General features: G+C 38.6%; 2 protein-coding genes and 1 non-coding gene across 3 annotated transcripts; 1 reads left to right on the forward strand and 2 right to left on the reverse strand.

Moving 5' to 3' along the window:
* The first annotated feature begins 736 nt into the window (after positions 1–736).
* Positions 737–2992, forward strand: LOC131331989 (pentatricopeptide repeat-containing protein At1g09900). Its single transcript, XM_058365998.1, has one exon. It carries the CDS (start codon positions 964–966, stop codon positions 2773–2775), a length of 1812 nt encoding a protein of 603 aa, XP_058221981.1. The 5' UTR covers positions 737–963; the 3' UTR covers positions 2776–2992.
* A 2674-nt stretch (positions 2993–5666) lies between these two features.
* LOC131331990 (oligopeptide transporter 4-like) lies at positions 5667–13059 on the reverse strand. The gene is made up of 6 exons (XM_058365999.1): positions 12369–13059; positions 10856–10953; positions 9114–9677; positions 8452–8707; positions 7648–7830; positions 5667–6391 (listed from the first exon to the last, which is right to left on the reverse strand). The coding sequence occupies exons 1-6, from the start codon at positions 12882–12884 to the stop codon at positions 5777–5779; spliced, it is 2232 nt and encodes a 743-aa protein (XP_058221982.1). The 5' UTR covers positions 12885–13059; the 3' UTR covers positions 5667–5776.
* On the reverse strand, positions 6700–6807 carry LOC131334943 (small nucleolar RNA snoR100). The gene has a single exon (XR_009202344.1). It is a non-coding gene; the product is annotated as a small nucleolar RNA snoR100 (small nucleolar RNA).
* Positions 13060–24669: the final 11610 nt, after the last annotated feature.

Here is a 24669-nt window from a genome sequence, read left to right on the forward strand (position 1 = left end):
CACTAAGGCGAAGTGAGAAATATCACGTTTTTATCACAAACTACAGAGTTTTGTAACTTAACTCGAAAAATTCGCGAGTTTGAAATTGAGATGGGAAAGAGATGATCTAATCACGAGCTACCTCCGGAAAGCTTTTTATTTCGGCCCGAAAGCATCATCAAACAAAATATTAAAAATTCCAGTCCACCCCAAAAACAAAAAGAGGAAGTAGGGGGGGCTATATAGTGTCCCGGCCCAAACACAACGGTACCATAAAATTCCGGCCCAACCCCGAAAGAAAAACAAACCACCGTTCAATGTTTCTTTTGGGTAGTCTGCTTGAAATAAAAAGATGGCTAATTGAATATACAGCTTATAAGGGGTATGTTTCAGGAAGAAAAAAAGAAAAATGAAAAGAAATTAGGATTACCTACGCGGCTACGCCAAGCCGCTACATAGAACACAAGTGGGAAGTGTAACAAATATTTCTTATCTATCTTGCCAGAGAGAAGGAAAACAGATGGCAAAAGATTAAGCGGAAGTTGATACATTTGAAAGCTGGTAAGTTAACTATTACTGGTTAAAAATAATAAACATATCCAGACCATTAATTATCGAAATGAACAGATTAGATAAAAATTCTTACAAGGGAGAATCCATCCTGAATCCCTGATCCCTAAAAATTAAGTCTTGAACATGGGCTCATAAGAGGCCCAATGGATATACCCACCGTTCAGCGTTGCCCTTGTCTTTCAGATAAGAAAAAAAGGTAGTGGACCGAGTTCCCTCTTCTCCTCGCTCCATTTTCAGCCCTCAAAAAGCTCTCACGGTAAGCTCTCTCTCTCTCTCTCTCTCTCTGAGACCCTATCTCCTGGACGCAATCCATTAAAAACTTCTTCTACCTGCTTATGAGATATTGTGCATATTTTGGGATTCTGTATGAAGAAGTGTTTGCGTATAATTCTTGCTCAATAAGGATTTAACATGGACTTAGAAGTCCCCACAAAGCAGACCCATGAAGGGTTTTGCTCATTTCACAGTTTTCATGGTCGGATTGGGTCTAGGGTTTGTTCAAATTTGAGCTCACTCAAGGTATTTGTGGGCCCCAAAGCTCGGTTTCTTGTCCTTTCAATTGATAGTGGTACTGGATTGAGAACACAAGAGGGGTTTAGAAAGAAAAGGCGAAATCGGGTATATGCTGTTTCTAAGATAGAGGCATTTAGCTCTGATAATGGTAGGTTTTGGAATTCTGAGAAAACACAATTGGGTCAACCGAGTCGGGTGAATTCCGTGCCGAGTCGTGAGTCGAAGGGAAACAAAGATCTTCTTCGCTTGGTTAGAAAGGGGGATTTAGAGGAGTGTTTTAGACGTCTCGAGAGCATGGTTTATCGCGGAGATATACCCGATATTATACCTTGCACGAATTTGATTCGTGGCTTCTGTCGAATTGGAGACACTGAGAAGGCTACTAGGGTTATGCAGATTGTTGAGGAGTCCGGTGCTGTTCCTGATGTTATAACTTACAATGTTTTGATTAGTGGGTATTGTAAGGCAGGGGATATTGATCGCGCCCTGAATATTTTGGACCAAATGAGCGTTGTACCGGATGTTATTACATATAATACAGTCTTACGTAGTTTGTGCAATAATGGGAAACTAGATCAAGCGATGAAAGTTCTTCGTCGGCAGATGAAAAGAGGGTGTTATCCGGATGTGTTCACGTACACTATATTGATAGAAGCATTTTGCAAGGCAAGTGGAGTTGGGCAGGCGATGAAGCTTTTAGACGAGATGAGGAGCAATGGATGTGAACCAGATGTTGTTACTTATAACGTTCTTATCAATGGGATGTGTACGGAAGGGAGGTTAGACGAAGCGATCAAGTTCCTAAATAACATGCCTTCTTATGGTTGCCAACCTAATGCCGTTACTCATAACACAATATTGCGTAGCATGTGTAATATCGGGAGGTGGGTGGATGCTGAGAAACTCTTATCTGGGATGGCTCAAAAAGGGTGTGCCCCAAGTGTGGTTACTTTTAACATCTTGATTAATCACTTTTGCCGGAAGGGATTTTTGGACCGAGCAATTGATATTTTGGAGAAGATGCCTAGCCACGGTTGTACTCCGAATTCCTTGAGTTACAATCCCTTACTAAATGGATTTTGCAAAGTGAAGAAGATGGATCGGGCCATCGAGTATTTGGAGATAATGGTGTCTAGGGGTTGCTACCCTGATATTGTGACGTATAACACCCTTCTCACTGGGTTATGCAAAGGTGGAAAAGTTGATACCGCGGTTGAGATTCTTGATCAACTAAGTACCAAAGGCTGCTCTCCGGTTTTGATCACTTACAATACAGTGATTGATGGGCTCGCCAAGGATCGGAGAACCAAACGCGCTTTTACGTTATTTTATGAGATGCAAGAAAAGGGTCTTAAACCTGATATAGTTACGTATTCGTCCCTGTTGGGCGGGCTTAATAGAGAAGGGAAGGTTGATGAAGCAATTCAGTTCTTTAACGATTTCAAAAGATTGGGAGTGAGGCCTAATGCCATCACGTATAATACCCTTATGTTAGGACTTTGTAAGGCTGGTCAAACCGATCGGGCCATAGATTTACTGTTTGATATGGTGTCTAAGAATTGTAAACCTACTGAAGCTACGTACACGACTCTCATTGGAGGCATAGCTTCTGAAGGTTTGGTGAAGGAAGCTTCGGAATTATTGGACGAGCTTTGCTCCAGAGGACTTGTGAAGAAAAGTTCGGCCAAACAGTTGGCTGTCAAGTTTTAGATCATTTTTGCTGTGTACCGTTCGCTAGGAACTTAGGTTCTTGGCTATGGTTATTGTTTTGGTTTTGGTAGGGTTTACTCTCTTGTTCTTTACTTCAATCGGGCTTATTCTTGCTATTGCAAACGCGAACAAAGAGATGGACAATATGGATTGGATTTGCTTTGTATTCCTTCAGATCTTACTGTAATGGTTAGAGGAATATAGAAGAGTTAGAAAATATGGATTTTGGAAGAACACACACAAGCAAACACTCAATCTCTCATTAAGTTCTGGTCCTCTTTAGTCTTTACTTTTGGTGAATTCGTGTTTAGAGATTACTTTGTATATCAAACTATGCACTGGTCTTTGCTGTGAAAATATAGGAGCAGCGATGACATGTTTTGTTTGTTCAGACCTTAATCACATAATCTTTCAAAATGCCTTGTGCTTCCGCTCTCAATCCTCGCACTGCGTTCCACTCTGAATCTCTGCTCTCGCGAATTAGTTTTTGAGATGTGTTTTAAAGACGCTTTCACGATCCACTCGCGCCCTAACTCCCGCATGCATGCACGGAGCCTTAGATTTGGACCCCTAATTGGCGGATAAAAAAACACGAGAAGTTCTCTCAGCAGTCAAAAAGGGTTGAGAACCAAATTCATATGCTCTTTGGAACTGCATGTCACCCGTTTTGTGGTTAATCACCATTTCATTCACATTTTTTACTTTTTCAAAAGTTAAAGACTGGATGATTTTATGGTGTGGTTTTTATTTACCACCAGAGAATTTAATTATCTCAATGACTCCTGATTCAGAAAAAAGCCAGGCTGGCTTTTTTGTGGGGAAGAGAACAGCCTAGGTTTGTACTCATTCACCAGCTACCCAAGAAAAACGGGAATGGAAGATGCTGTCAAGCATCTATCTTTAGAGCGGCCGGATTATTTCGGCAATTGACGGTTCGGATCTTAGCCGAGTAATGGACGGTTCAAATTTGTATGCGCTCAAATTTGATCCGAGCCGTCTGTACTGAGATGAACGGCCGGATCGGCCGCTCTGCACCCGCTCGGCTGAGAGCTGCCGAGCAGCATCCCCGCGTCCGGAAAATTTAAGAAGCAAAACTCATTCACCAACTAATGCTATATCCAGATTCATTTGCAAAATCTCATCGAACAACAACAATATCAGAAACTGTTGAGAAAATTGAATTTTAATATATTTCCTGCACTGATTAATCAAGTACAAAGGCATCACAAAAATAAAGATTCCTTTTGCTTGTCAAAATCAGGCCAAATGGTTCAATCATTCACACACCCAACCCAATCTCCTTTCTCTCTTCTCTTCCATTCCTTCACTCAAACAAAACCAAAAAAAACACTCCATTGATCCTATTATATCTTCCATTCCTCTATACCACACACTCAACTTCTCAGTTCTCACCCTTGGAGAGAGAGAGAGAGAGAGAGAGTCATTTCCATGGAGAGAGATGAATCTCCTAGAGACAACAGACATGAACAAGAAGGATTGCTATCGTGCTGGGGCCGTCTGAAGCTGAAACTTCCATGGGGAAGAAGAAGAGGAAGAACAAGAACAAGGGAAAGGAGAAGTGTTGATTGGAGCATAAAAGATATCTTTAAATCCAAAAGACAGAGACCAGCCGTCGGTGGGTATGATCCGTTGAGCTATGCTCAGAACTTCGACAAGGGCTGGGAGGAAGACGACGAGGATTATTCAAACCGCGGGTTTTCGTCTAGGTATGCTGCTCCATTGAAATCAGTTGGAAGTTCATGACAGCTAGTAAAGCCTAGTATGAGGTAGCGGAAAATGGAATCAATTGAGCTCGGTTGGTCATTCTTTTACACTCCCAACTGGGAAATTACATGATCATTGAGTGGTTTGTTTCTTACCCGTTATCGAGCTTTTTTACTTGTACATTGAATTCGTGATGGTTGGACATTCTTTACATTGATTGATCGTCAAGTTTGATAGAATTTCTTTACGTTTTTTTTTTTTTCACCGCTGAACTAGAATTCTAGTGCCTTATGTTTACTACTGTATTATTACGTTTAGCAAGCAAAAGGGACCAATTCTGAGTTTCGTGGTGTGGGTGGAGTCACTCTTTATCTTTCAGCAGAAGTTTCATTCATAACCACAACGACTAGATGTGATAAATATACGATTGTGTGACTGAAAGTTTATCGAGGAAATTAATGAACACGAGTTCTAAGAGAACATAGATATTGTACTGAATCATTTTTTTTGAGAAATTACCAACGGATTTTCCTGCTCCCATTTTCTTTCACTTGTAATTAGATTTTCTGCTCCCCATTTTGCAACGGACTGCAGAGGCTAGCTAGGTAGTTCACCTGTTAAACCCATCAATCTCTAAATCCAGCATTAGAGAAAAACACAACAAAGCAAATACATTCCCTCAACAAAACAAATACATTCTGAGAGTCTTTTTGTTTTGATTCTGAATTGTATATGTTTTTAAATTAGAGTTTTAAATTATGATCAAAATTACTAGTAAAAGTGTTTTCATGATATATATATATATACGGCCCACAATATGTACCAAGTGTTTGTTCAATGCTTCTGGAGTATCGCCACGTGATGCTCCAAAGCCTTCTTCACCGCACTTGAAGCTGGAACCCACACCAATTTGTTGTGAAAAAGGCCCTAGAAGCACCACCACGGGGCAGTGCTCCAAATGATCTAGCAAAACAGCTTCACCTTCCAAATAATAGCTAATCCTACTTTTCCTTTTCCAACTAATCCAACTGCACTTTAAAAAAAAATGAAAACCAATTCTAATGGGGAAATGATTTCCACTCTCATTTTTATCATATGCACTTTTTTTTTGTTTTTATTTATGTGAATTTACTTTTTTATCTTTTCATGAGTTCACTTTTCACGCATTAAGGGGCAATAGAATAAATTCACACCAAATAAAGACAAAAAAAGAGTGTATATAATAAAAAGAGGGTATAAATCAATTCCCTTCGAACGTGGTACTAACATAAAACAATCATTTCACTGGACACCCATCAACAGCAATCCCTTTAGCAGTAGGACAAGAAGCCAAGCCACAATGCTCCCCATCAGCTCCCCACCAGTCCAAACTCACATTCTCCATGCTTAGACAGAAATACAGCAGCACCCCCATGAAAGCCAGCCCCGCATCCAGCGCGGCCGAGAGCACGTAATTGTACCTCTGCCACCACCCCTTCCTGTACCTGAAAACAAAGAAGTTGAAGATGGTCCCGACGAAGATCCAGCTGTTGAAGTTCAATGTCGTTGCCGGTGGCATAGACGCGGTGGCCCCAAGGAGTACGGGGAGGTTTATCATTGTGATCCATTTTTGTTTGGGGAAGGCCTTGTGGAGACCCCAGACGAGGACGGGACCCAGTGCGCCGCCTAGGAAGAACCAGTTGAGGGCGCTGTAGTTCCCTCGGCTTCCGAAGATGCGTTTGGGGCTCACTAGGCCCCAGATGACAGAGGCGTCGAAGAAGACGCGATCGCCAGGGCAAGTCCAGGGGCTGTTTGGAGGGAGTAGGTTGTCTTGGCATATGTTTTTGATGGAGGTTAGTAGCCACCATGCCGTGACCATGTTGATGGTTCCAGCTATGATGGTTCCGGCACACTGCAATAGATGAGGAGAAGTTTAAAGAACAAACCATCCAAGAACAGGAAATCTTTTACTGAATCGCCAATGTCGGGTGTTTCAGTGCGAAATAAAAGAACCACAAAGACCAAAGGATTTTTTTCTGGCAAACTGCATTTGGACCGTACAATATTTGCTAAGATATACGACAACAACAATTACAGAACCCTGTAGTCTCCAATCATTGGGGGTATGGGCGGGGAAGGATTGAAGACAGACTTAACTTTGGCAATATGCATGAAGTGGCTACTCTCAGAATACCACTGAAATAGTGGCCCCTCTATACCTATTTTGCTGTAGAACCATGCCCTCAAATCTAAGCCAAATGGCATCAGAGAGCACAAGCCTAGTGACCCAATTCAATTTATATGCACATTACCATGCTTTTTTCATTGATAATATAGAGCATCGGTATGCACAATAGCTAACTAAGATATATGACCATAAAATTCAAGTTGCTAAAGGAAACAAGCCCAGGACAAACTCTTAAACATGTTTAGAAACTTCTTCGTAAGTTTTATTCATTGGAGAACGACACCCAAAAAGAAAAAAAGTTACTCGGGCTACCTTGTGAGTTAGCTCTTTTTAAATTTCCTTTTGAGATTCGACCAGAAGTTAAGTTTTTGAGCCAAACTTCAACAAACTATGTTTTGGGCTCAACTTCACTCATTTACAGCTCGATGGATATTGTTGTTTGGAAGCCATGCATGATGCATCTAATGAATGCTGCCAGAAATCAGCTTGTTTAAGTGATAATTCATCACTTTATTTTTCTGATCAGTAACTAGCCGTTGCAGTTGGCTTCCAATGATTATTACATTTGTTGCCACTAGGTTGTTTTAGTAAAAAAAAGTATCATATGTCATTAAATCCCATACATTACAAGGAAACCCAAAAAATATCATTATGCTCATGATTTCCTACGAATTAAGGGTGTTTTTGACAAGAAGTAAAGGGCTCACTCCCCCAAGCTCACTGGTTTGACACTCACTGCCACCAACCCATGGGGCCACCAAAGGTTTGTCTAGTCGTCAACGCCAGGACTAGGACATACGATTACCACCAAAGGTTTGTCTAGTCGTCAACGCCAGGACTAGGACATACGATTAAGCTAGCCCATCAACACAAGGACCAGGATATACGAATAAGCTAGCCCAAGACACAAGGGTGATAAAAAATAAGGCATGTTTGCGAACCACTCTGTCAATTGACATTACAATAAAAAGAGGTAATACCTGCACAATGAACATTGATCTCGGTGGGATTTTCATGTAATGGCCTAGCTTGAAATCATTGAGAAAGGAGACTGCTTGGCTCATGCTTATGTAACCATAGGTTTTGAAGCAGACATTGGCTATGGGCCTTCCTGGTAATATGACCCCCATTATATATTCTGTGATGACATTTAGTCCTGGTGTCTGACATAAGAAGTGAAAAAATTAACAATTTGAGGGGAACAAGAGGGGGGAAGATACATAAATGGAGTTTTCGTACAGCATACTCATGACATTCAAAATGACACAGAATTGACATTATCTGAATTGTCCCGTAGAGGTTATAATTCGAAATAAAGGACTGAATAAAAAAGGTACAACAATTTGAACAAGAATCCTGCACGAAAACTCAGTACAATGATTTGTAGTATAGTATTTTTTTTTTCTTTTTGATCTGAATGATTGTATAGTTGAACATTTGCTGAGAAACTACTAATGGTGGCATTTTGAAAATATGGCCATTATAGGGATATTTTGTTTTGAAATGAAAGGAGCACAGAAAAGTGCTACTTCCATGGATAAATTTGAGCACATAATTAAGAATGAAAGGGTAGATTTTAACACTTCACTTCTGTGGGAAAAAAAAATCCCTTTTCAGTTTTAATTATGAAATTTCAAAAACACCATTGCATTTTTCAAATTTCTGATACACTTCTGCACAAATAGAAAGGCTATTCTGTAAATTAGAGTAAACAAGATGAGAAACGAGATGTCTTATCCGAAAGCAGATTGGCCAATAGGATAAGTTGAATTCAAAGTTTTTACCTGATTAGTTGTGGCAGTTATGATGCTGATGGGGAGGGTGAAAAGCAACGCGAGGCCTGCAGCGAAAACCAGACCCCACCACGGCATTTGAACCTGATCTTTCATGAAGATGCAAAGTGCAAGAGAAAGAACAAATGAAATTACAAGCATTAGGTAAAACCACCAGTTGGGTATATCCTCATATTTCTTCATTAGTTTTGTGTGAATGTCCATCTTCTTCCCTTTGTATGATTCTCGGAATTGGTCATATATTTCCCTGCATAGAGCAGCAGCTAATTACCTCACCATGATTCACTCAAATCAAATCTGCTGCTAGAAAATTACTTTAAAACCTCGTAAAAACGAGTTCATTTATGGAAATCCATCCACCCACTATTGCTAGGTTTAATTTCATAAATTTAGATTATGAAAACATGGATAATTTACAGGATAGGACTATATGAGTATTCCAGTAGCGTTCCATCAATTGTTTTCAATGTTTCTTTTTGAAGTTCTAACTGCTAAGCAACCAAGGAAGATTTTGTCAATGTTACATATGGAGTATGTATTGGCAAATTTTCTCCTTTTCTGTTTAGTCTTACAGGAACTGTTATTTGAAAATAATGACAACAACGTATAAAACACAAAACCTGCGAAAGAAGCAAAGTACACAACCAGTTTACCTTCCATTAAACAAGGCGACATGTGAGAGGGTAGCGACAACAGCCGCAAAACCAATCCCATAAGTCAGTGCAAAGAACACACTGAGATTTATCCTTCCCTGCTTCTCATAAGCCGGCATGTCTATCTCAAAGTTATCATTAACAATCGCTGTAACATTATATAGCTGTCCCTGGGCATTGAACAAATGCGACGAGAAAATAGGGAAACTCTTGGCCTGGTACAAGTTCAACCCCCAGTAGGACAGGGGGATCACCAAATATAGCACTATCGTGTACCCCACAAAGACATTGACAATGGCGAAGAACGGGGTTATGAGTGGGCTGCTAAGGTATGAGGCTACGACTGACCAGTCGAGGGTCAATGATCCAATGCCAAGGCCTTTCATTCCTGAACCGATTTGCTGTGCCGTGACAGAGTTTGGGAAGGCCCAGCAGACCCATGAAATGTTTGACAGGGTAGGGAAGAGGTAGCCGGGGAAGAGGTACCACGAGAAGCTACAGGCAAGGGCTATAACGAAGAACTTCCCTCGCGACATTCGCGACTTGTCTTTCTCATGGAGAGCCCTGCAAATTGTAGATCACAACTAGAAAAATTAAAGATCCCACTAAAATATGTGACTATATGCGAGTACCGATGGCACAAGGACCGGACCACTAATTAGTCTTCGAACATTGACTTATCTACTACTTCACCATTTCTTCACTTGTTTTGCTTGTGTATCTGAAAATGCGGGATCAAATGCACCAATTGGTAGAATGTTGTTATGTATGGATATCATATATAGCAAGTGTTCGATTGATTCGAGAAAGAACATTAAGCAGTCCAGTGGCCATTTCTAAATGTTTGGTTTGGCAACACACACTCTCTTCCTCCAAGGTCTGTTAATCTACTATTCTAACAATTTCGACTTTCGCCGATAAATTAAATGAACAGAGTTAAGTTTTATCCAAACTCACCCTAAGTCATTGTATCGAATTATGATCTTTTAAGGAAGACTATTCACTTCTCCAGGAGGTGATCAATATATTTTATTCAAGTTTCGGCCACCAAAGAAATAAAAACTAATTATTGGTTTTGAATCTGCGCGAAACAGTGATCACAAGACAAAGTTCAATAAGTGTCTAAATGTGCTACTAAAATGTTGTCCTGTGACACAACTAGTGCAACCTTATGGCTGACTTTTTCTCTTGGGGTATAAATTTATGTATGTGAATCCTTTGATTTCAAGCCTAGTCAGCAATTGCTTAAGGGAGGTGATAAGTGAAATTACTCTCTTACCCTCCCGTGTTAAAAAAAATCCTTTGATTTCAAGACAAGAATGGACATACTAAAATAGTTACCCCCTCATAGATGGAAGAAAGAAAACAGAAGGCGATTAACTGTGAGAATCTGAAATTATGCCAACTCATTGATCAACAGGATGTAAGAGTATTAATTCCAAACCATTTACTAGGGAAGTCAAAGAGTGCAGCACCATTCAAAACCAGAAGTTATTATTCAGTATTTTCGAAGTACCATGCGGCGTTGATTGAGTGAGATCCTAACCATTTACGTAGTGATAAATTATGCAATAGAGATATTATGATTCATTTTTTGTTGGGCGGATAGAAGGCAACGAGAGATCCACATTTTGTGGTGACGGTCTTTCATCCGCAATGTCACATGGTACACAATAAATGGGCATACCAAAACTTTAAAAGTACTATTCAACACACGGTACCGTTTAGAATTTTTACTCCACCTGAAAAGGGAAACCTGAACGAGACTGCTCGGCCACCACATCAATGCGGGGTCCACCACGTACTTCCTCAGGATTCCAGCCCAACCATATCCCAGTACCTGCACCCCGTGCGCATGTTAGTACAAACAAACCGCCATGCAAAAAACACGCACTTATGTTTAGCATGTTCTCAAGCGGTGGAATTTATAAACAAAAATGTTACTCATACAATAATCTAAATACAACATCAAGCATAATCTCTCACATATATGTGGGCTCTACACATACTATTATGTGTGGATCCCCGCATATATGTGAGAGGTTATGTGAATTGTTCTTTATAAAAAGTTGGCCCTACCTAAACAATTTCTAAACTTTAAATTCAATGCACTTTTCTTTTCTTTTTTTGGGGTAACCCATGCATCGAATTTAAATTTTTTGACTTTTTTATTTTTATTTTTTTCTTTAGTGATTTTTATCTTAACTTGGACTTGAATGATTCCCGTTCCGCTAAGGTGTTTATTTTTTAAGTACTAATTTTATGTTTTACTTTTACAAGATAAGTCATTCTCTCATAAAATACTACATTTAATTCAAAAAATAAGTACTTATTTCCTTAGCAGAATGGGGCAAGAAAAGAAAAAACCTATTAAAAATTCTCATTCTAGTGAGAAATATAAAATAAAATAAAATAACACAAAAATGATTTTTTTTTATTGGTTCCTTCCCCCTTTTGGGATTTGATGACACCACGGGGAAGGGAATGGTGAACAGCAGCAGGGAACGGCGACGGCGAATTTGCTGTTTAGCAAACAAACCTTCTCCTGCTTGACAACTGAAACTTCCCTTTGTTGCTAACCTACTCTGAGTAAAAGAAAACTCTTTCTCATCACACCCTTTCACCCTCCAAAAAAAAAAAACATTACACTTTAAAGAAAAGAATTAGTCGCACAAGAGAAATTAAAGTACAAAATAATTAACTTATTTTCGTCTTTAACATGCTGTTTTAAAAATTATTCTTCTCGCCAAGGTTTTTAGAAAACAACAAACAACAAAGACAGTTCAACCATAAAAATCTCAAAATTAAAAGAGAGGAAAAAAAAATGAAACGCAAGCTCAAATAATCCCGGACTAACCCAGACTTTTTTGGGGCCTAAAAACAAAAATTGGAGATGAGCTTCTTCTTTTTTGTTGAACTATTAGAAAGGGTTCCAATTGAGGCCCCTAAATTTCTTAAATTTTTTAGGGAATCTAAAACGGCCACGTCTCGAATTTTAGTTTATGGTCGGCTTTGTCAGAGATTGATTACCGCACTAAGATTCTTATTTTTTAATTACTAATTTTTCATTTTACGAGATAAATTATTCTCTCATAATAAATTACTTTTAATTCAAAAGTATTAAATACTTATTTTCTTTAACGTCTTTAGCGAAATGGAGTCTAATTCAGTAACATCTTCAACATTAATTAAAATATCAATAATCAATACAGTATCAATTACACGTCGATCCGGAATCTGTCCAGTTATTATTACCTGAGTAGTGATGACGAGAATCCACCCGGCCAAGAACGAGATTTTCCGGTGATAAAAAGCCTTCACGATATTCACAATCCCCACAGCGTAAGCCGTCCCGCCACCGAACCCGGCCCCGGCATTGGCGAAAATCGATATCAAGACGTGCTCCTTCATGTTAAACGGGCCCGGGTTCACCGAGTACTCCCTCGACCCGATCCGAAGCTTCTTCTCCGGCAGGACCCGGGCCATGAACCGGCCGACGGGGAGGGTGGCGACCTGGACCGAGATCATGGATATGATGAGCGGTTCGGTCCGGTACGCGAAGAAGGTGTTGAGGAAGGAGAGGAGGGCGCAGGAGAGGAGGCCGAGGGACCACATGCGGAACGTCCATACGGGCAGGGTCGGGTCGTCGGTGTTGGATACGGTCAGTCGGACCTCCTCGACCGGGGACTGTTCGTCTTCGTCGATGGCTTGGTGGTCTTCGGGGTTGGTTGTTGCTGCGTGGTCTGATGATTCGATTTCGAAGGATCCCATGGCTGCGTAGAGAGAGAGAGAGAGAGGAATGGGATTTGATAGGGAGGAGATTGTGTCAGTATACTGGAGGTGGGAGAGTAGAGGAGAGAGAAGGAGAGAGAGAGATGGGCGTTCTGTTCCGCATGGAATTCTTTGGGCTGGTGGTATGTATTAAAGAGGATTGGTAGTTGGTACAATCTAGGACTCTGGGTCTATGAAACTGAACATGATGGGGGACTTCATTGGAGGTGTTCTAGTTTTTAAAAAAAAGAATTTATCAAAAAGAAAGATAATTTGAAATTTAAAAATTATGTGTTTACGTAAATAATTTTTTTATTATATAATATGAATCTTGTTTGATAGATTTTATTGAAATTTTTTAAATAATGCAAAAAAAATTAAAATATTATTTTTTATTTTCGTTAAGTTCAAATTTAAAATTACTTTCTTTTTGAAAAAAATGATTTAGAAAGAAAGCGAAACGAGTCAAAATGTGCTATGAATATGGACTCAGTCTTTCATGTTCACTTTTATGGACCGAGAGCATGAATCTTAACATTTTTGGATAGGAGTATTAAATAAATAAATAAATAGGCTCGGGAGATCTTCTATACTATAAGAGCAAGTTTATCAGTGCATAGTCAAAATTGCTGATGAACAGTACACATTTTTTATTTTACCTACTATCATCTCTTTCAATACTACATTAATACTATTTATTTTACCAATCCTCTATTAACATATTATTATTCTATTCCCCTTTCCTTCAAATATTACAAACCTATTCATCAGAAACGGAAATATATACATACATATGTATATATACAGGCGCAAATGTATACATCTTTCACAAAGAAATAAATCACCGTGTCGTCCGGAAATTGCCGTCAGCGTTGATCGGAGTCGTAGATCGCCATCGAAACTCACCGTCGGAGATCGGAATCGCAAATCATCAATTCGTTTTGCAACCGGTGAAGTCAATCGAAATCACAAATCAATGTCGGAGGAGGCGCTGAACTGGTGAAGTCGGGAAGGAAGGAAGGAAGGAGAGAGAGAGAGAGAGAGAGCAATAAAATAATGGGTACCGCGTGAACAGTGCTTCGGTAGAAGAAGCGAAGGACTGTAGTGGGAGGTAGTTTGCCGTCGTGTTTACAGAAGCTGGTGCGTGTGAAATTTTCTCAATTTCAGTAGGTAAAATAGGTGAAAAGTTTCTTTACAGTATCTGATAAACTTGCTCTAAACCTCTTTACCGAGGAATCTCGAACCGTTATCAATCTGGACTCATTATCCTTCATGTTCAGTTTCAAGGATCGGAGCCATGGATCTTAATCTTTTTGGATACTAAATAAATAAATAGGCTTAGGAGATCTTCTAAACTATAAACCTCTGTGAGGAATGTCGGACCGTTAGATTGTGTGGAAGTTTTTTATTTGTTTTTAAAAAATTTGTATGCGATCCAACGGTCTAAAATTTCTCAGTTCAAAGGTACATAAATTTCTTGGTATAGATTATCAATGTTCTTAAATATTTTTAAATAGGTGTACCAATAATTTATTCAGTTTTTTTTTTGTTTTTTTTTTTCGATAATCAAAGAAGGGTGGAAGGGAACAACCAGCGTAGCAATCTCATTGGGCGTGACTATAGAGGCTTTCTATCCGCCAATGGAATATCCGGTTCAATTTTTGTTGCGGGACATTAATTGTTCCTAATTACCGAATCAAGGTACGGAAAGGTTCACGGAATCTTTATTGTAGAAGACTTGTAGAGTAGTAGAAAACGGAGAAATAACATTCTTGTGAGGTGAGATGGTTTTTATTTATTTTTATTTTTTTATAATAGGATGTTCAGGCTAGTTTTCGTGCACCTCGACTAATTTTGAAATTCTAAAATTAACGATCGGGCAAACCTCCAGTGACCCAATGTCAGAAATTGTAGAGACCCGTATTTTCGAAATATTGTTTATAGGTTTATAATTGAAAGGAAATGAGGAAAATGTGAGAATTGTTAAGTTTATTTGATTTGGGGTCAATGCGATAAGATTGTTAGTTGATGGAGTGCAAGTGTGATTTGTATATGAGTTAGCATATATTTATGTGTGTGTTGTGTGTGTCCTCTCCTCTCTCTCTGTACTCTTCGGTCTCTCTCTCGGCTCTCCTCTCTTTCTCTCATTCCACTGCCCAAATTCTCATCCCAAACTCAAAAATCATGTCAATCAACTTCTAATCCGCCTTCTATTCACATCATTGAGCTTGTACCGATGGATTGGAGCTCAGAGGAAATGTTCTTGGTGGATCCCAGGTCTTAGAGAGCTAGGGCTTGCCCAGAGCACGTGAGTTCGGCCTTGATCTTTGAGGTTAGGATTTCTTGCTCATTCTATATGTTTATGAGTTGATTTTATGTCTTGATCATGCCTTGAATCATTGGTTGTTGTTGTGTTTGCCCTTGAAAATCTGCAAAAATTGCTACTCGTAACGCCTCCGTATCAATACAACTTTTTTGCTGTATCAATACCATCTGCTCATCCTGAGTCCAGTGACATCAGAAAATCTGATTTGATTGTTGTATCAATACAACAAAATGTCGTATCGATACCATGGCCTTATGTGACAGTTTTGCCCACGCTACTCCCACTTCAATTGTTTCGACTCCTGATCACTTCTAACACCTCTTAAACTTCTTTAAATCATCTCTAAGCTCAGCTGCTCGTCCTCGAATGGCTATTGATCGTTCTCATTCCCTAGATACTCATTAAACGTAAGCTTAGTATCGTTGTTAGTGGAAGATGTACCGTAAGATTGTTTAGGAGTAGCGTAAGCTATTCGAGGCGTTGTGGAGAGTATGATTGATTGATCTAGAGATCCGAAATGTAGCATAGTAATTTGTGTCCTCATGATTCGTCTCGTTGATCTTTCTAAATTCATTTGGCACTCGTTCCAAGAGATTTAAGTATCGATACTAGCGGGTAGTATGTCGTAGAGTCGCTATGGGTTGGTACGTTATGTTGGGTGTCACACCCCATCTCGAAAAACACTATAATTAATTATTTTCCAAATGGGATGGACCCACACCCTGGCCCTGTTCAAATAGTAAATAAAAAACACTAGCCAGGTGTCTAACTCATGAAAGCTTAACTTGCATATATACGGAAAATAACTGTCATACAAGACGTGCTCACAGATATTTACAACATATACAAGCTCCAAAAATAGGCACATAATCAAAAGAGTCAAAGAGCTAGACTACTATATCAACAACTCCTATCCAGACTATGCAGTGGACTCGCGTGCCATCATGCACCTAAAAAAAAATATTATAAGGGTATGAGCTATCAACATGCTCAGTGAATGCTTTTTTATCCATAATAAGAGAAGCAATATGATAAGTACTTAAAAATGAATTAAGCGACAATATTCAGCTCAGCAAATAACTTTCCACTTCTTTTATCAACACATACAAATATATAGGCCCTTGGCCATGGCTATCTCAGCACCAACAGAGTACTCATAACGCCAGTAAGGCGATATACTTTCCACCACCAAGGCAATACTTGTCACGCCACTAAGGCAATATCATTCGCACCACTAAGGCTATAATACTCGCAACGCCACTAAGGCCATATTCATAACGCCAGTAAGGCTAGCAATTAACTTCAAGCCAAGCATGATTATCACCATTTACCATTTTTCACATGCTATACAAATTACCATAATCTTCTGTGCAAACAGATAAGTACACCCACCTCGAGGCCCAGCGAAAAAGTACCAACACGAGTTCACTCCCTATGTAGAGTCGTGGTGCTCATCGCCGTTTTCGAACCTGGCGTGTAACACATAAATCCACACATGTGAATATGGAATTCAAATCGAAAGGAAATAACAAATAATAACTCAAATACTCCTTTCCACAGTCAAGTGTTGCATATGATTTCCAGCTCTAACAACCATAAATGAATATTTCAACACTTAGATTCAGATTTTCACCATATACAATCAATTCCAATATCTGGCATTTAATTCCTGCACCTAGGTAACAGTTTCCAGCATAAAACATCAATTCTCAGCAAATTAAGAAAAGGAATACAGTTTCAATTTTAAAAATCCACATTCCAAGTCGTTAAGCCAAGTTCTTATTCACAACCAAATTGGGTGCTCAAGTTTATCCTCAGTACCTAGTTCCAAACTCGAATTTGTGGTTAAAATTCCATCCTCGTTCAAACAACAATAGCAGTTAACTAGAAAAGAAATTCGTTTCCTTTGTCAAACTAGAGTTCAGTGGTGACCTACACCCATGTATAAATTATCACATCCCGTAAAACCAAAATCCAAACCCTTCGACACAATTAGGTCTAAATTGAATCAAATTAAATAGGCCAGAAGAGAAATTTAGATTACCTACTGCAATTAGGTGTTACCTATTGCAATTAGGAACCCCTTTGTTATCTTTTCCCTTTATCCAATTCACGGCTTTTTCTTTTAACTGCTTGCATAAGGTTTTTTTTTTTTTGCTTTGTATCTCTCTCATTTCCTATACATATCCAGATGTACACTAGCACTTCTTTTATCATCCACGTGCACACCAGCACAACAAACTTTTTTTTTTTTTTTACAACTACATCCTTATAGTTTAGGGAATTCACTTTGTAAACCCACACACAAATATGATAAAAAACAAAAACTCTTCTTTACGTTTTCTTTTTCTTAATAAGAGAGTTGGGTCTCACATCGGGTATTGTGTTATATTTAAGGGAAAGGCGTGTACTTGTTTATTAGTTGATGCTATGTTATGATTGATCGTTTGGAATACATTGAAATGTAATTGTCGACATGTGTTTGACCTGTAAGTCGGTTTGATTGCTTGCTCGACCAAAGTGTGTCATAGTAAAGAGTGCCCCAAGCGTAGGGCTAGGTCGGTTGCAGCATAATAAACTCGGAAGTCCGAGGTCGAATCCACAGGGAGCCAATGGAGCTAGGCCGGAGGTTTGATTTACGAAGGGTTTTTAGCGTTTAAGACCGCCAACCTTTAGGTTCAGCTTTGAGACGGCCAACTTTTGAGTGATTGAAATTCTCTCTACCTCCTAACTTGATTGAAAATGAAGTTTGACTAGAAATCAAAAGCGGCAAGGTCTAGGAGTTTATTCTGCCCATAACTTAGGTCGTTCAATGCTTCTCTTCGATAACTCAAGTGAGAGTCATTGTCATTTGATCTCACTCGGAAGATTTAACTATGAAAATCAAGTTTAACTCATACAACAAGGTTTGGAGATGGAAAGGAACTCATTTAGGCATTTTATCAAACACCTAGAGTGACAGAGTTCCAAGCATGCCGTGTGCCAAGGAGACTTGTCAACACGGCATCAAAGAAGTTAACAACCCTAAGATTAGACCAAAGATTAGAGTTCAATACGTTTTTTGAGGCATTTTGGCAAACACTTAGAGTGACATAGCTCCAAGCATTATATGTGACAAGAGATCAAGTCCTTACATACACATAATCAAAGAGGTTAACAACCCTAGGTTTTGTTACATAAAAATGAACTTAATCCATTCACAAACCACATTAACCACAAGAAATGAGAGAAGCCATTAAACTACCCAAATCATGGGATAGAAATCACCCCATGACCAAGCCTATTCGACTACTCACTCATATTCGAAGAACAAGACATAAGCATAAAAAGAGAAACGTGATTCATGGACGAAAACAAAAATAAACTTAAGATTAATGAAGATCTCAACAATACAAACAACTTTAATAAATGTGAAATACCTCAAAACCCAAGTAATCAACCTCTTTTGTAGAGAGATTGAGAAGATGAGATGAGGTAAAGAGAGAAGTTCCTAGGGTTGAAAATGAAAGATATTCTTTCAAAATGAGGTTAAAAACTATTTATAGTCCCAAACATTCGGGATACAAAAGTCTAAACTACTCCTGAAATGTCCAAAAGTCGGGCATAAAATCTGCAGAAACTTCCAGGTGCTACGGGTAGGACCATTTTTGGGCTACCGGTAGTAGTCTCGTTTTGCAATTTTGACACAGCTTCTGATCACTGGCTACGGGTAGCACCATTTTGGGACTACGGGTAGCACCATTTTGGGACTACGGGTAGCGGCTGGACAGATTTTTTTCTCCTTTGTTTCTTTAGCTTTTCCATGTCCTTTGGGCTTCTGTTGTCCCGCACACCCTCCGAAGTTACTTTTCATCATTCTTGGGATTCGATGATGGAGTGCTACATGGCCTCGGGTGTACGGATACCCTTAGAGTTGATCCATGGCGTCAAAACACGCCTTATTCACGCGATTCACCTGAAAACGCCAAAAACACACCTTTCGTGTAATATCGTTTAAATCAAGCAAGTTATGCACTTGTGTGTGACAAAAATGAGAGAGATAAGCCCTATTATTTACATTATAGAGGGCTTATCATTCATTGATGTGCTTTATTTTGACATGAGAATAGAGAAGTGTTTATTGATGGAGTTGTATGATTGTTGGGATTCGAGTAGCTGTAATTGAGAATTGGAATGAGAAAGTGACTACAACGTAAGAGGTGGTAATGCAGACTACAACGCAAGGGGTGAAAATGCAGAGTGTTGAGATTATGAGGAGTATCAAAATGGTTGCGAACCTATTGTGGGTATGTTTTGATTGATGTGAGTTTATTAATACGTCTACATGACATGTGAAATGTTAGAAATGCTTATAAGATGATTGGAACCCTTTAGCCGTTGTCTGCCTTCCGTTGTGATAAACTCATGTTTCTCATGTTCATTTACCGAAATTCTTTCACCCTTTGTATATGCTTCATTGCATTTTCATATAGATTGAGTATAAATTTGTCTACTGGGTGTGTGTATGCACAACCTTATCATTTTCAGGTACAAATCAAGGAATTGACATGGCCTGCTTGACATGCTTGATTGAACATATCATTGAAAGGTATTCAAGAGGAGTATTTGGAAGAATGATTATTGTAAATTGTAATATTATTTTTTTCGGATACTGATATTTGGATAACTTGGGGCCTTAAGCCAGGATTGTAACATTTGAATTTAATTTGAGAACATGGGAAAGAAAGGTTATTTGGGTAATATTTTTAATAATAGCGAGGAGTTTATTTATCAAAAGTGATTATTATTTATGTTGAAAATCGAAGGCATGACAGAAATTTCTAGGCCTCCTGGAAATGGAACAAGTGGACACATTGTTTTCTTATAGCCATTTGCAGGGCCAGCTCAAAGGGGAAGCGAGAAAAGCGACCACTTCTGGCCTCCAAATTTTGGTCCAAAATTGAGACTTCACTGTAATGTAACTTGCATATTAATATTAGAATATTTCCAAATAAAAACACAATTGTATCTTATTTTCTTCAAAAACTTTTGCAATCATATATACTCCTTTTAGTTTGATTTTTTTGTTGTTGTTATGTTCATACTTTTATCATTTTTTTAAGAAATTCATGAATACGTAAGGGGCTCAATATAGGAAACTTGCTTCAGGCCTCCAAAATATATGAACCGGCCCTGGATATCCCTTGATTGCTAGAAAAGCTTGATGATCGGTCATATTCTTGACTAGGGGAAAGTGTTGGTGCTACTTGTGGTCATGGTCATTAGTTATAGGGAGTACATGAAAATGAAAACAACAAAGAGGACAAGCCTGGGAGACATATTTTGTTGGTTTGGTGTTAAAATGGGTGAAAGGGTAAAAGGAGGTGATGGGCTCATATAAATAACCTTAAGGAGAGCTAATATTTCTAGAGTACTTGTTAAATTTTGGCTCATGTTTAGCAGAAGAAATATTTTCCATGTTTGCTTGGACAAAGAAGATTGGGATCACTTAACAATTAATACTGAACAAAACCATTACACAAGACTTGTATGCTTCTAAGAGGAAAGGTTAATTATTTGTTTTATCCTATTGAAAGTTGTTCTTTGGGTGGTGAGAGTGGGTTGTTCTTGGCCTAAATGCGTAAATTCTTGTGTCTCCTTCTTTCGAGTTTTTTTCATCGTCATATATTAGCTGTCGTTGTGGATATTTTATTTCCATATCTCGGCCTAAATTTGCTTCCGCTAAATCCCAACAGTACTGTCCCGAGAATATCCACCCGAACGTCGCTCCTTGGAATTTATGAATATGGTATGACTCAAGGGGGCATTTTGCCTATACGAAAGTGTAGGGGCAGTATTCCAAGTCCCGACGGAATGGAGTTGGTAATCTATCTCTCTCATGTTTTCCCCTCTCATATACGTTTAGAGTGCTGCCCTGGAATAGACGCCCAAATTTTTTTGCTTGGATTTTGTGTAAATGGGTATGACTCAAGGGACCATTTCGTCTATACAAATGTGTGGCTACTTACCTTTTAGGTCTTTGGCACCACTTGGGGTTTAGCCACTGAATTCAGGGAGTAAAGACATAAAGACTTGACTCCATAGGTCTTTGGCACCACTTGGGGTTTAGCCACTGAATTCAGGGAGTAAAGACATAAAGACTTGACTCCATTGCTTGACGCTGACGGTCTGTCTGATTTGACATGGGGGGAGAGCAGTGGTGCTGCTTGTGGCCACGCACTGTTAAGACAAAACAGAGGATAGACATTGCACAGCCTCGCTTTGAGAAATTATTCGCTGCCCCAAGGGCAACACGTGTATTTGCCCCCTCCTACCCTTTTTTTTTTTTTTGATCCGCTACCGCCTCTCACCTTAAATCTACTTACATGCGTTTTCTTCTCTCCTGTCCCACTAGACACAGCGTTTTTTCTAAAATTAAGTGTTTTAAATTTCAATCCGTTTAAATGGGTGAGAAGATTTTATTTTTTTTATCATTTAATTCTAAAGGGTCATAATTAAATTTTGACCAAAGGGCTCTCGTTGATTAGCCCTAAGAAAGTCATAGAATCAAATATCTCTTAGGACTAACCAACGAGAGCCCTAGAGTCAAAATTTAATTATGACCCTTTAGAATTAAATGATCAGATAAATAAAATCTTCTCACCCATTCAAACGGATTGAAATTTGGAACATTTAATTTTTCAACCTTCAGTTTATATATTAAAAAATATGGTTAAAAAATTAAGTGTTTCAAATTTCAATCCGTTTGAATGGGTGGGAAGATTTTGTTTTTCTAATCATTTAATTCTAAAGGGTCATAATTAAATTTTGACTCTAGGGCTCTCGTTGGTTAATCCTAAGAGATATTTGATTCTACGACTTTCTTAGGGTTAATCAACGAGAGCCTTATAGTCAAAATTTAATTATGACCCTTTAGAATTAAATGATAAAAAAAATAAAATCTTCTCACCTATTCAAACGGATTGAAATTTGAAACACTTAATTTTAGAAAAAAAAGGCTGTGTCTAGTGGGACAGGAGAGAAGAAAACGCATGTAAGTAGATTTAAAGTGAGAGGCGGCAGCGGGATCAAAAAAAAAAAAGGTAGGAGGCGGCAAATACACGTGTTGCCCTTGGGGCAGCGAATAATTTCTCCCTTTGGAAACCTATTTCGGTGCTAAAAAATCTGAAGGGAAGCTTTCACACTGAATGACAGCGAATATACTCCATATAGAGGCTGCACAGAAACAGTGATGAAAACTGTGCTTCTAGGTGGATCGGCTCCACTAATACATACCTCATCCATCCGTAATTTTATTATGCGCGTCTATTCCGGGCTCACGACTACGGTCTGAACTGTTCATCTCGTAGAACCCATAATCAAGAATGTGATTGTGAAAAGTTACATCAATTGGATATCGATTTTGTACGTGAACAACAAGTTGAAATTTTTAATATATTTTACCGTGAAATTTACATAATGAAATGCAACTCATTCGATATCGATCCAATCAAACAGAATTTTTGCAGTCATATTCTTCGTTGCAGGTTCTACGTACGAAGCTGGGTTTGGAAAATTGATTAAGACAAATCGATCCGGGGTCAGGTCAAGAAATTCCTAAGCGTCTTGTCTCAAGTGTGGGACATTATTTGTTCAACTTATTCCCAAAAACCGATCGAATCACGGTAGGAAAGGTTCACGGAATCTATATTACGGAGTAGAAGAAAAAGAGAACATTCGTAAGAGGTGAGACGTTTTTTTTTCTCGATGGAGGTTAATTAAGAGTGTCCGATCCAGCTTATGTACACCTCAACTAATTGCCTCTTCGATCTGGTCAAAAACAGGTCATTCACCCGAGAACTAGAAAGTACATTATTGCAGCCTGATCCCAAAAATCAAACATTAATCAATTGTAATAGGTGAGAGACGCGAGACGTTATCATAGCATTTGTATTCATCGAGTGCTCACATCCGTTTTGTGTACTTCAAATACTTTGAGCTCACAATTGAATAAATTTTCAATGACACCTCGAGTTTTTCTTGGAATTTGATTTCTGTGCAGTCTATGTTTTGATTGCAGATATCAGTCCGTGCAATTTTAACCGTTTAAAAGTATTTCTGATGGTTCAAATTTATTCAAAGACTGTATCTAAATCATTAATTGTCGAGACGAACAACTAATATACGACTGCATCTTACGGTCCGAATTTGGAACTAAATGAAAGTCGGATCCTGTTTTGCAATGCCGAGAGTTGAAATGTGTGATCCGATCTTAATTGACTCCTAATTATTATTCCATGTTTGATTCTATAATTAGATTCTGTACGTAGAAGGATGGTCAAAAAACGAAAGTAAAACCAAGTACTCCATTGGATTAATGAAAAAACATAGCTTTCCATTAAAAATTCTAGCTACAAAGGCGACTCCGCGCGAGGAGGGTGGCGTCCCTCACATCTTGCCGGGTGGCTAAGGCCCCGTTCCGTTAAGATTCTTATTTTTTAAGTACTTATTTTTAGTTTTACTAGACAAATTATTCTTTCATAATACATTATTTTTAACTCAAAATAAGCACTTATTTTAGTTAGTGGTTACTTTTCCTCGTTTGATTTTTTCCGGGTTGAGACCAATTCTCAATTACTAAAGTTGCACAAAAGGTGGATGAGGCCAAATTTAGGGGGTGTTTGGTTACCCTATTTTTTGGCTTTTTGCATTTTGGTTATTGGCTTTTTGATTTTTTGAATTTTAGTTAGAATGTGTTTTGAATATGGTAGAATGTTTGGGAAATATCTGCGGAATTTATTTGGGTTTAAATTGACTCCACCAAATTACCGGTTACTTATTTTTAAGTATAAAGAAAGATAAAGATAGTACGATATTACAATGAGTTGGTGTTTTGGATATTCTTAGTATATCGGTTTGTTGTCCCACACAATTTCTGATGTATAATCTCTGTTAGCATTTATTTTTTTAGTGATATTTATTTTTTTAGTTTTTAGCGAATTCCTCTTTTAAAATTGAAAGAAAGTAACGTTTTAAAAAAGTTTCCTCAATCTGGTCATGGCACGCGTGATGCAACCGAATAAACGTTTACTTCTAATTGAGGAAATTTTCAATAAATTCCTCTTCATGATATTCGATATTTGTTAACTGTATCAAAAGTACGTGTGTGGTCTCTAGAGGGTTAAATTGTGGAAACTTTATATCCATCTCAAAATCAATTGGCAATGAGTGGAGATGTCTCAAATGTTATTAAGTGATCACCCATTCCACTCCCAAGCAATGTGGGACTTTATATCTTAACATCCCCCCTCACGTGCAGCCGCTTTTGAGGTCTGTCATGTGTGGCCATTTTTTGGTCCTATCATCGTGCATCCTTTTTGCAGGTCTGTCATCGCGGGATGTGGATTATTAATTTTATAAAGTGTGGGGTGGAACGGGCCCCGCTTTGATACCATGTGGAAACTTTATATCCATCTCAAA

The sequence above is a fragment of the Rhododendron vialii genome, chromosome 7a, assembly GCF_030253575.1.
Source record: "Rhododendron vialii isolate Sample 1 chromosome 7a, ASM3025357v1".
Classification (NCBI taxonomy): domain Eukaryota; kingdom Viridiplantae; phylum Streptophyta; class Magnoliopsida; order Ericales; family Ericaceae; genus Rhododendron; species Rhododendron vialii.

Bases quoted from the DNA above. Each gene is read 5' to 3' on its own strand.
- LOC131331989 (XM_058365998.1), top strand. From the start codon at position 964: ATGGACTTAGAAGTCCCCACAAAGCAGACCCATGAAGGGTTTTGCTCA.
- LOC131331990 (XM_058365999.1), bottom strand. From the start codon at position 12,884: ATGGGATCCTTCGAAATCGAATCATCAGACCACGCAGCAACAACCAAC. The intron at 10,954-12,368 runs GTAATAATAACT...CACGGGGTGCAG, and splicing joins TTCTCGTCATCACTACTCAG to GTACTGGGATATGGTTGGGC. The intron at 8,708-9,113 runs GTAAACTGGTTG...TGCTCTATGCAG, and splicing joins GTCGCCTTGTTTAATGGAAG to GGAAATATATGACCAATTCC.